The sequence below is a fragment of the Telopea speciosissima genome, chromosome 2 (genome assembly GCF_018873765.1).
Source record: "Telopea speciosissima isolate NSW1024214 ecotype Mountain lineage chromosome 2, Tspe_v1, whole genome shotgun sequence".
Taxonomy (NCBI): Eukaryota; Viridiplantae; Streptophyta; class Magnoliopsida; order Proteales; family Proteaceae; genus Telopea; species Telopea speciosissima.
This window is the reverse complement of record NC_057917.1, coordinates 77,130,308-77,142,368: the sequence shown is the minus strand read 5'-3', so window position 1 is coordinate 77,142,368 and position 12,061 is coordinate 77,130,308. Positions and strand designations below refer to the sequence as shown.

Below are 12,061 nucleotides of genomic sequence, written 5' to 3'. Positions count from 1 at the left end.
ACCAAACTAAATATGTAAGCATGGGACCTAGGCCTCGGTCTCGAGATGTCCCCTTCACAAAGGGGAAGGGCTTAAAGGGTTTTAAGGTCTGGGCTGCTAAGTATAGTATATCCTTGCTATATTTGGAGAGAAAGAGAGAAAACTGAGGATCAATATCTCAGATTTGTGAAAAGGATCCACAAAGTGGCCAAGGAGGAAGCAGCAGCCTATAATGGTGACCACCACCACCACCACCTTTAGGGGCCCTAGAGGGTCACACATTTCTTGGAAAGTAATTAAGAGTGACTTAGATGCCCTGAAGAAGACTTATCAACTGACCAAGTCCTCGAGCACTCTCCTTGCATTTGGTGTTTGTGAATTACATCTTTCAAATACCAACAATAATGTCATTAGGTGAATGTGGGTGAAGAGAATTTGGCCATTTGGAATATTATTTATTCCCTCTACCCTCTACCTCTATTGCATGTATAAAGTCTGAAATACTCTTAGCAGTATTTTAAGATTGAGATCCAACCACCTGAACCATACCCATGGATAAAGAGATTTTTTCTTCACTGAGAAAACAGTGTGAAAGACAAAATCTCCAAGGGGAGGGAACCCAATATTATATATGCCCACATCCAATCCCTTATGGGACCGATGTGGGATTATTGCACATAACATTATCTTACCCTTTAAATGCCGATGTCCTCGTCGGCCTACTCCGGATCAGGTAGTCCTTTCTAGGCGGCTCCACTCTGCTCCAGGATCCTTTCCTGACGGCAAGTAGCCCTTTCCTAGCGGCTCGCACTCTGGCACCAGGTCGCCCCTCCCAAATAGCCAACCGCAAATGACAGGTCAATGAAAGCACCAAATGTTACGATTGGAAGAACTCACCTTCATAAACCGATCTATAAGGGGAGGGAACCCAATATTATATATACCTACATCCAATCCCTTATGCAATCTATGTGAGACTATTGCACATAATAATATTCTAGGGAATCCAAACTCGCATATGCTAGACTTTTCTCCTCATATTCTCAGCATTCAAATGGGACTGCAAAATTATCATCTTTTCAACATTTTATCAAGGAAATGATATCGTAGAGACCCATAAGAGGCATGAAACTTCCAAGAACACTAATGCATTTTTGGAATAGATTATGAGTCTAGAATGCACTGTCTAAAGCGAAAAAAAGAAGATGAATCAAGTTTTAGAATGTGCTCTAGTCCTAGAATCTATTCATAGAGAATACATACCCAACACAACCTTAATCAAAATACTTGTTCTCTATGAGAGGTTTGTGAAAGTTGTGTAGCAGTGTGTGTTTATACTTAGCATAAACCATTAAACCCTTTTCCCAGGCTTTAATTATTCCATGTGTGGCAAAATTAGTTTGTGATGGAAGTACACCCATCATCTTAGCGTTCACAAACCCCTCCTAGGGTTTAAGTATGTTCCAAATTACCTTCTCGATACTCATTCCCACCCTCTCTCGCCCCTCGGTGATACATTTTGAACTGATTCCCTTTATTGCCGTCGCATTAGTCTACTTTGCAGATTATGATTTATTAATTCATGGTCAATTTTTTAATGGGAAGTAGGACATACATCTTAATTATAGATCTGGCCTTAAAACTAATCAGCAAGAAAAAGAAATGGATTCTCACCAACTTTCAATCATGATGGACTGACTGGACAACAGAAAAGTTAACAGAGTAGAACTCAAAATCATTCAAGTCATTAAATTAACTCATATCAAGGCATGCATGTCTCATGCCATCTAAATCGTTAAATGGGGCTATCTTGGTTTAACAACTCTAATTAAAATAACCTAAGAAGTGGAATTGGGTCTCTTCATCATTTTTTTTAGGGTTAGAAAAACTAGGTTATCTGCAACAGGATACTTTGCCCATCCTCTTCTCATGAGAACCAAAAAAACCATTGGACCTGGTTTGTTCAGCGGTCCGGTCCAAACAATTTGAACCTGATTCAATTGTCTAGTCCAATGGACCTTTAGAACATGTACTGGTGAGTTGAACAACCCTTCCCCCTCCAAATCTCAGTAAAAGCTTTGCTAGTTTTGGTTTGGTTTATGGGTTACAAAATTCATGAACCAACCATGTGAATAGTATGGTGTCACTGGTCATCCTCCGGTGGCGGCAGCCGTGCGCCGCATAATTTACGGGGTCTAGATATTGATAATTAAAAACACCTTTACTGCTATGGAAACCAAACTTTAATTGTACACTTTGATGATCATATCCCTTAATTCTTCGTTTAAGGGTTTTGAGCTTATTTAATCAATTCAATGTTGCTGTTTAGAACTTCTAAAAATTAACAATGGGAACACAAATAACTAGCCATGGCCTTTACCTACTTTTTTTTTAATCAATGGGAACTTAAATAGTGTATGTTGACTTCAATGTAAAAACCAATGTGAAACTTATTAAAAAATAAATCCAAACTTGATTTTGGTATTGGAGTTTCATATGCTTCTTAGGGTTTTGAGGGTTTCTAAAAGAAACACACAGCCCCAAATCAACATCCGCACCATATAAGGCACTTTGTCTTCCATGTGATTCTGTAGCATCTCTAGGCCTAGTACCTATAAGTTGAAAAAAAAAAGTGCTACAGTTCTTGAACCCTAAAGGTAATTTTAATGGTGGTTGTGAATTATAATTGTGTTCATACATGATTTCCACCCCCCACATATAGGTTTGAAAGGTTAAAATAAATCCACTAATATCTGCTTATAAACTAAATTAATTAAATAAATGACATAATTTATTAAAGGGTTATGTCTATTCAAACAAAAAATTAGAAGGTCAGAAAATGACATTATTCTAATCAAGAAAACATGTTTAGGTCTTAAAAGGGTATGTGAGTAAAGAATCATTCCATTTGGTCAATATCACTAGAAGAACTCCACCAATCTCCAATCAATTGTGGAGAAGTATGCTATGGGTTCTTGTAGAATGTTAACAACTCAGCTAGGGAGGGTTGTAACTTGGCCTGGCCACTAGTCCACTACATTGTCACTGAAGCTGGTTCAATCGGACCAACTCAAAACCATACAAAAATCTTAGTTTCTAGGAGACAATAAAAAAATGATATAGAAGCACAAAATTCAAAAAAAAAAAAAAGTTATAAAACCTATGTCTTTCCACAGTCCACAAGAAAACCATTAAATTTTAATTATATAAATCCTAACACAAGTGGCCAACACTTCTTGGATTTCTTGGGTCTATATATATGTATTTTGAATGGTTAAGAAAATTTCAAAAAAAAAATCAAGCGTTGAGAGATGAGAACCTGAGGAACACGTATTAGTGTCAGCAATTTCCAAAGCCAAATCTGCCTTATTAGTTGTTGCAAGGTACAAACCCTTCTCTTGCACGAAACCATTTGTAAACGCACGCCTTTGTCCATATCAAATCCCGGAGATAACACGCAAAGAGAGAGCGAGAGAGAGAAAGAGGTTATTCCCTTCTGTGAATTGGGTTAGTGTTTGTTTTATGTGGAAATTATTCTCTTTTGTGAATTGGGTTAGTGTTTGTTTACTTTGAAAAGTGATAAAGAGATGATATAGAATACATTAATTCTTGGAATGTATAAATTAGTGTTTGATTTTAAAACTTTGAATTAAGATTCTACTCCCAAGTCCCAACACGCAATGAAGTTAGGTTTGCTTGAAATACCATTGATTAGTCTCTTTAGTTGAAATAGAAGATTATATTTGATCAAAGAATGAATGTCCACAAATACTCTTTTCAAGCCTTTCAATATTAAACATAAAAAGGGTCTTCTGTTCACTTCCTTCAAGTGGCTGCTGCTTCAGAGAGCAAGTCATGATCTTATTGTTGTGCCACGAAATTTAATTCCACATCGATTGTGCCTTGGCCATCGAATGTCCAAGTGGCGATCAACTTTTACATAATATGATGCATTTTAAAATCGAACATTAACCAAAACAAACAGTATCATGGCATATGGGATCCGACTATGGCACTTCACTCATGACTTAAGGCTTAATGACTTTTCGATATCTAGAAAAGAAGCTTTTCATCCCTTCTAATGGGTTTTCAATTCAAAAGTTGATGATGTGGTATTCCATGAGAAACATAAGATAGCAATAAAAGCCTAACAGAGTAGTTCTTTATGAGACATTAGATTCCGCATATCATTACAAAGGAATAGCACTTTTGGCTCAATCAGGTGAAAGGGAAAAGCATATTGCACAATAAACTTGGTTAGCTGCATTTCTCAAAACAATCTTTGATGCCTTTTGCTTAAACTTGATTGACCATAAGGTCAACAGCAGTCATAAGATCAATGGTTACTGTAACTGGACCATCATTGACTGATTGACATACAAGATCTATAAAGCAAAACCATTAGACAAAAACTTGGATTAGTTAAGACCATTTTCAAACTCTAGGAGATATGGTTGCCTAACTTTTTAAGAAAAATATAGCTCCACTTTGGCAAATTCAAGGCTCAAAGTATATTTATTTTTTTCTTCCAACCTTGTAATTTGTTTAATAACTAAACTAACTGATCAATCAGAGAACCAACTTGCCTTAGTCATAATCAAATACCAAACAAAGTCAGATTTCCGTGCTCTCTACACAATTAGATGAGATTATAGATCCTCTTTCCCGTATGACTTTTGTGCGGCAAAAATGTATATCTGTCTGCTTCATTTGATGCTTAAATACAATTTAGTGTGAACTGAATTTTTATTAAAGACACAGTTTTAAACATAATGGTCCATGCAACCAATATTTAGTGTTAATTGCCAGTGTTTTTGGTTGCTATAAACCTAATAACCAGGTACCCCTTCACTGCCTGTTTCATTTTTTTTTTTTTGAGTCATTTGCCCTGATTTTCATTCAGAAGAGCAGCAACTCAGAGTAAAATCCTCTTTATTGTCTAAAAGTGAGAAGAAGCAGAGGACAAGGGCAAAATTGTCATTTTCTTCCAAAATTAATAGAATTAATACTCAGGGGTACAAAAGTAATTTTTGAAATTCCAGGGGTAGTAGACGTAATAGACTCAAACTACAGGGGTGGTAGACATAAATTTCCCTATTTTAAATGATAAATAACACAATTTAATTAGTACAAATAAGGGAGCCCACCAGAACAAAAATATACAACCAACAGTATACAGTATACAGTATACAACATATGGAAACTAGAAAACCGAACCACCCTAAGGAAAATCTAATTACAGTTCTAGCTCTTGTCTGCAACGGATAGGCAACAGCATAAGCAGTTACCCTTCTGGCCCCTGCTTTTGCCAGTTCATCTGCTGTTCAATTGCTTAACCTCAGGATCCACGTGAAAGATGTGTTCATCAGCGATGCCGAGGACCTAGCTCCCAAATCTTCATAGCTTTCATTTTCTTTCTCATGAATAAAATGGATAGAATCATTTAGATGGAAAGCCAAACATTACCACCTAGTAGAACATAAAATTACAGCATTCACTAAATACAGGGAATATATTCTTTTCATAAAATATAAACCTATTTGGATTTTACAATATGTAGGTGGATGGCTTAACGTGTTAGGTCTAGCTGGACACAGCCTCAGATGGTTTTTTTATCAGATCTTGCAACCCACAGACCATATTGGCAGGGACCGCCACATCTATCATCTTGGGATATGCGAGATTCAAATCTGCGAAAGAAGCATTTATTCTTGTAAGTTGGCAGTTGTACCAAACATTATCTGATTGCAGTCGACAGTAACATACTAACATAAAACCATTTTCATATCAGATTCATACTATCAAAGCTTTTACTTACTTTCCATGATGTTCTTGAATGTTTCCTGCCAGAAATAAATCCATACTTGAAATGATTAGAAGAACAGTTGAAGAATTCAAAGAAAACAGTAAAAAGGGGCAAGCAAAAAGAAAAAGAGTTTTCTACATGAAAATAACAAGAAATAGTTCCCACTATGATTTTATCATTGAAAATCATCCTAGAAAACAAAGGTGGTTTAAATTCGTACTATCATTTTCCCTTTCACAAGTCCATTTGCATCTAGGCAAGAAGATGACCATTCCTCATACAACAAGAGGGGAACCATGAAAAGGAATATCATCCCATTGAAAGAAAGTATTAAAAAAGAAGCCTATACTGATATACAACAACTCAGCCTCATCCCTTCTAAATGGGGTCGGCTACATGGATCCTTGCCCTCCAATCAGCTCTATTCAAGGTCATACTTGATACAAGGTCTAAGCTATGCATGTCTTTCCTCGCTCTAAACTCCTCCACTAGTGTTTTCTGCCAGTCCCAAGCCCGGATAGAGGAGGTTTGGTGTGTCAGGTCGGCAGCCGGCACCCCAAAAAAAAAAAAAACCAACCCTTGCACATGGATTCTACAACCATATATTATATGAAACGTTATACTGATCTATTTATTAAATCAAAACAGGGAAGTAGCCTTCTCTGAGTTAGGGAGATGCTTGAACTTCAATTAATCCACATGCTTTTGAAAAAGATCATACTGACCAATACAGGTAAGGGGATAACAATGGATAATAATATTAGTTGATCCCTCAAATAAATTTAAGCTGTTAAAAAGGAAGGAAAAAGGACAGCAGCACAACAGGGACAGAATATTACCTCATCCTTTGATAGACGAGGATTATAGACCATCTCCTCTCCCACAGTAGAAACCTGGAAGAAAATAACGTGTGGTATAAGTAGCAAATAATTGATATTTGATACTCTTACCTAACATATAATAAATATGAGATTTTCGTTACTGTGAATCCTCTGTAGTCATGAGCAGGATAAACCAACGTATCTTTGGGCAAAGTGAATATCTGAAGTCATCAAAAGAAAGGGTTGGAATGTAAGTGAAACTCTTTCTACTTTTCTTTCATTCATTACTAAAGAATGCACTACACAGCTCATGCCTACCTGTGAATGAACTGAATTGTAGAGCTGGTTTGAGCTTCCACCCTGCACATAAAATGTTGACATTAAACTCAAAACATTTATACCAAGTGTTGGACATATATTACGATGATGATGATTGTAAAAAAGGTATGCCCTTAGTTATAGATTCCAACTCTTAGTCTTTGCTGGATATCAAATATTTTTATATTTTCTGTCAGCTCATAAATGAACTCCTAAGACAATTTAGTTAATCTGTACAATATTCTTCACAAGTAAAATTTCCACAAAATTTTACGTCCAACCAAAGTTGGAAAGTGATCCTCTGTATTCATGCAATGCTCAATTTTCCTGAAGAAAATCCTATTAAGAATAAATCTTTCCATCAAGTATTAGAACATACTTTGAAGATGTAAGACCTACCTGAAAATCTGTCCTCCCACATCCACGTATCATTAAGGCATCGCCAGTGAAAGCCATCCTAGGTTGAGGCTGATCAGGCCCATCACCAGTAACATAAGTAACACAACCAAATGTATGACCTGGTGTAGCACGGACCTGTTGAGAATACATTGTTCATTTATGTTTGTGCATAATTTGTTACCAACACTTGAAAAGAAATCATGGTAACTCGTGTTAATGTGCTATATCACAGTTAAGACCCAAGAATCCATTAGCCATCTCTTATTCTATGTGAGGTGATCATACATGTAACCATATCATGAATTTTGCATATGAATGGGCTATGCATGTAATGATATGTGGGTACCTTAGCTCCCCGGACTATAATGGGACAGTTATAAATGCAATCTTGGTCTGATGATTGGCTGAAATTCCATATCCAATGAAGTAGAAGCCCTTGATCTTCTTCATGGCTTAAAATTGACCAATAGGCAGTTGCTCGGAAGCAAGGTTAGTAACTGAAGGTGATCCTATGAAAGTGTTCAGTAGGGTGTCAGACCAAACATAGGTACTAAAGGATTGTTTATGTTATTAAATATATCGGTTTTGGTCTCCATTGACACTGTTGAATCCCAATACACAGGATAGCATGTGCACAGTTGAATCTATACATAAATCTTTTCTTATTTATGACATAAGACATCAACTTTGCCAATCAAAAGAAATAAAAAAACATAAAGTACTTAAGAAAGATGTTAGTGTGGCTAATTCTCTGTACTGAAAGAAACGGCACACAATGTAGTATCTTACATGGTATGGAAACTTGATCAGCTACAATCCGACCCATTTGTGTACAGGCCTTATTTTGCATAGATTACTAAAGAAATAAACCTTGATATAAACCACATTGAGTTGGATAAAATAAGGTGAGGGCTAAAATAATGTGAACTAATATTGTCAAGAACGCCCTTATCATTATGTCATGATGCTAAACCATCAAAAGGGCCAAGTTTACTTTGTGGAACCAAAGAAGAACTAGAAATCTAGACAAGTCGTAGCTAGCATTCAAGTTCATATCATTATATTAATGAAAACGTAAACCAAAATTATCAGTCTGCATCCCTACCTCCAGAAAAAGATTGCCGAAGTATATTTTATCACCATGTTCAATCAGAAGATCAGCTTTCGAATTGCTTGCTTTTGAAATAATTGATTTCACCCCTGGAGCTTTACCCTGAAAGAAACAATTGAAACAGTTTCACATGCCAAAGGAATGAAAAATAATTACAACTACCATTGTATGGTCTCAGATCCAGAGTTGTCATCGCCCCAAGGTGAGCCACAACAGCAGCCGGATGCCTTGACACCTTGGTTGCCTGGGGGTGGCCAAGGCATGAAGCATGCCATATGTTTTATCCAAGGCCATATTTTTGACATATTTTTCAACATAAATGTAAAGACATACATTATGTAAGATTCCAAAGGTCCAAACTATAGAACACAAGGGGGTAAAAGAGAGATTGCAGAAACATATAGGGGTAAAAATGAGAAAATTTTGAAATTTATAACATGTAGTAGGCAAGGTCATCAGGCTTTTGGTCCAGTCAATATTGGAACATAAGGCAACTGGAGCTTTGGACCTCAAGGGACGGCTAGTTGTGTAGACAATGCATTGACAACTATGATCAGATATAATTACGATTGGCTCTAATGCATATCCCTTAAATAAGTGAAAACAATAATACAAAAGAATTCACTAACCTTGATAAGGCCAGTTCCTGTGACATGATCAGCATGAACATGGGTATTCATAGCATAAATGAGCTTCAATCCCAACTCCTTAACAAGAGTCAGGTCTCTGTCCACTGTTTTGTCTACTGGGTCAATCAACTATAGAAATTTAATTCAGTCAGTATATACTCCACATTTGATCAACGACGAACAGGGTAAAGGTACTCCTCCTCCCCTACCCCCCCCCCCCCACTTCCCGAGATAGGAAATTCAGAAACAATGAGATTCAAGAAGACGCTAACTGAAAATAGAGAAAAGGAAGTACAATATGCATGTGCAGGAATTGATTCACACACCAAAAAAAAAAACTAGAAAAGGAAGGAAGGACTGTCAAGCATAGAAGTCAAGAAACACAAAAAAGCTAGAAGAAGGAGGAAGGACTGTCAAGCATAGAAGTCAAGAAATTCAAAAACAAAGGAATATGAATGTACGAGAAATACATAAAATACAGCTTTCTAAGAATCTTAACCAGACAAACAATGGCTTCTCCTATTTTAATTTCAATGTTGACTCGGTAACTAAATCAAAACGTTGAATCATCAAAGAATGATAAAGGATAAAGGAAAATTCAACAACAGATCGACAAGAATTCATCTACAAGAAGTTCTTAAGAATAAGGAAAGAAAAACATGAATCCAAGGAGTAAGCAGATTTGACTTATTGGGGGAGAAAAGGTAAAATAAGTCATTTCTTTCATTTTTGGAGAAAGTCCAATTACAGTACTACTCTGCAAATCAAACAAATCTACAAAAAATCTTTGCAGCGACTAACGTGAACTTTTGGGGAGAATAGATAACATAAATCCACAAGACTCGGACATCCTAGAAACACAAAAAGGAAAATCATAATAAAAATTCGTGAATGCAAAATCCACAAAGGTAAAGCAAATTTCCCACACATCGAACAATTCAAATCAAATATTGGATCACATAATTCCGGAGTGAAACTAAATACATTTTAAAAAGAAATGCTTTGAACAGAGCTAAAGAAACGAACCCCCAAAAAGAGAAGAGAAGTTCGAGATTTCAAGGTTGAAATCCTCACCAGAGCAGGTTTTTCAGGATGGGCGACATCGGCGAGCAAGTAAGTAAACGTGGAAGATTCCTTCTCAAAGAGCTGACGAAACAAAAGCTTGGAGGATTCAGAGCCAGAGGAGGCGCTGAAACCCCTCACCTGCAATCTCACATTGGTATTCAATTTCTTTGATGCCAATAGAAAAGGAAATGCTGGGTTTTTGATAGATTGAACGAAGAGATTGGGCGGAGATACAGAGAAGAGTCGAAGCATTTCTATATAAAAAATTTGGGAAAATTCAAATAGAGGATGGATGATCGAATGGTCTTCTTCACTGTTCGTTCGCAACTAAAACCAGAATTCTACCCAAAAAAAAACTAAAACCAGAATATCGCCAGTTCTTGTTCTTTGTCTCAATAGCATTGGAGGAAGATTTTAGATTTCTTAATTGCAGTAATTGCTTGCTTCGACGTGTGTTTGCACTTTTTGCTTATCGCTTGTTTCTGGCGCTGGGAACTGGAATGACTAAAATACCCTTGTTATTTTAGGTGTTTGACTTGGGAACCTTGTCATGTTCTTGTATTGAGAAGAGTATAGGAGGGTTTGGATGCCAATGTAGCGCAGTGGTGGGCCCCGGCTAGCCCCTTTGTGCGTCACTGTGGCCCAATTGTGAGTCTCGTAGGAAATTAAAAAAAAAAATTAATCCTTTTTTTAACCTATTTATCAGTTTTTTAAGACAATGATAGCTTCCTAAATCTATTATATATTTTGGATTTTTTTTGGGATTAATATTATATATTTTTGGATCTTGCTCTTATGGTTGGTCACATGTAGATAAGGAGTGGCAATAATTGTATTAAACTAAAATCATAATTAAATTTTCATTATTGTACAACACAGTCAGATTCCATAATAATCCATCTTATGACAAAGGCTACATTTCATGGGAGATGAACAAAATTTTATGGGGAAAGAATGATGTCTGTCACAGGGTCGCATAAAATGACTGTTGTACCCCATAGAAAAGAGAAAATACCTAAGGGTGTGGTGATCATTTTGCATAGTCTTGTGTCTAGGTAGAGCTGTAAATGGATCGGATTTGGCTCGGATAGTGTTATATCCGCATCCGCATTCAATTAGCTATCGGACGGGTTCGGATAGTGCTAAATGGATACGAACATGGATACAAATCGGATATTTTATCTGTTTACATATAAATATAGCTTTTTGGATAACTATAGCCTATCCGTATCCGCATCCGTTTAGCTTTCGGACGGATTCGGATAGTGCTAAACAAATATGGACACGGATACGAAAACGGATTTTGACTATTTATTTACACCCCTATGTCTAGGTGTAGGGCTACATGTTGCACACGATATTTATATAGATTCCATATATAAGGGTAGACATATTATATTTCTTTGTTTTATGTATTGGACTGTCTAAATGATACATCTACTTTCTGTGAATTGTTTGTTATCTTATTATCAAAAGTTCTTTAAATTATAATTTAAAGATAATTTATAAAATAATTTAAAAATAATTTATCATCATATCATTCTTTATAGCTGTTAATGTTTCACGCACTTTTAAAATACAAATGTAATATTACTCTTCCTCAAAGAAAAAGTGTATTATACTAAAGAAACAAAAAAAAAAAAAGTTTCCAATTATTTGATACTAATAAGAGTTACTAAGAAGAAAATCGTTATAAGTGATGTTTGATGTGTCTGGCATATCGTGGGAACTTCCTTTATTTTGGTGATAGAAATTTGCACAAAAAATAAAAAATAGCTGGTTATAGAAATTGTCGCTTTCATGGCACTAAGAAGCAGATTAGACTATAACCATCCAACTGAGCCAAGTGGGTGGTGATCACACACGTTAAGCAAATGAGACAGGAGTGGTGCGTTAATGTCATGGATCCACACAAGTTTGTCATATATAGTAA

General features: G+C 36.2%; 1 protein-coding gene across 4 annotated transcripts; it reads right to left on the bottom strand.

Annotated features, from left to right (window-relative positions):
- Nucleotides 1-5,180: 5,180 nt before the first annotated feature.
- On the bottom strand, nt 5,181-10,382 carry LOC122652877 (persulfide dioxygenase ETHE1 homolog, mitochondrial). Of its 4 annotated transcripts, XM_043846756.1 has the most exons (10): nt 10,138-10,382; nt 9,064-9,192; nt 8,429-8,536; nt 7,324-7,458; nt 6,925-6,966; nt 6,768-6,827; nt 6,625-6,678; nt 5,798-5,822; nt 5,554-5,669; nt 5,181-5,382 (listed from the first exon to the last, which is right to left on the bottom strand). In XM_043846756.1, the coding sequence occupies exons 1-9, from the start codon at nt 10,378-10,380 to the stop codon at nt 5,563-5,565; spliced, it is 903 nt and encodes a 300-aa protein (XP_043702691.1). In that variant the 5' UTR covers nt 10,381-10,382; the 3' UTR covers nt 5,181-5,382; nt 5,554-5,562. The 4 variants fall into 4 exon arrangements, with proteins under 4 accessions (XP_043702691.1, XP_043702689.1, XP_043702692.1 ...); XM_043846754.1 differs by lacking the exon at nt 5,181-5,382 and having other exon boundaries at nt 5,401-5,669; XM_043846757.1 differs by lacking the exons at nt 5,181-5,382; nt 6,768-6,827 and having other exon boundaries at nt 5,401-5,669.
- Nucleotides 10,383-12,061: the final 1,679 nt, after the last annotated feature.

What these genes read in the sequence shown, in the direction of transcription:
- LOC122652877 (XM_043846756.1), bottom strand. Translation starts at nt 10,380, where the DNA reads ATGCTTCGACTCTTCTCTGTATCTCCGCCCAATCTCTTCGTTCAATCT. An exon ending in TCGGCAATCTTTTTCTGGAG is followed by an intron (nt 7,459 to 8,428) that starts GTAGGGATGCAG and finishes TATTCTCAACAG; the next exon opens with GTCCGTGCTACACCAGGTCA. An exon ending in ACAATTCAGTTCATTCACAG is followed by an intron (nt 6,828 to 6,924) that starts GTAGGCATGAGC and finishes TGATGACTTCAG; the next exon opens with ATATTCACTTTGCCCAAAGA.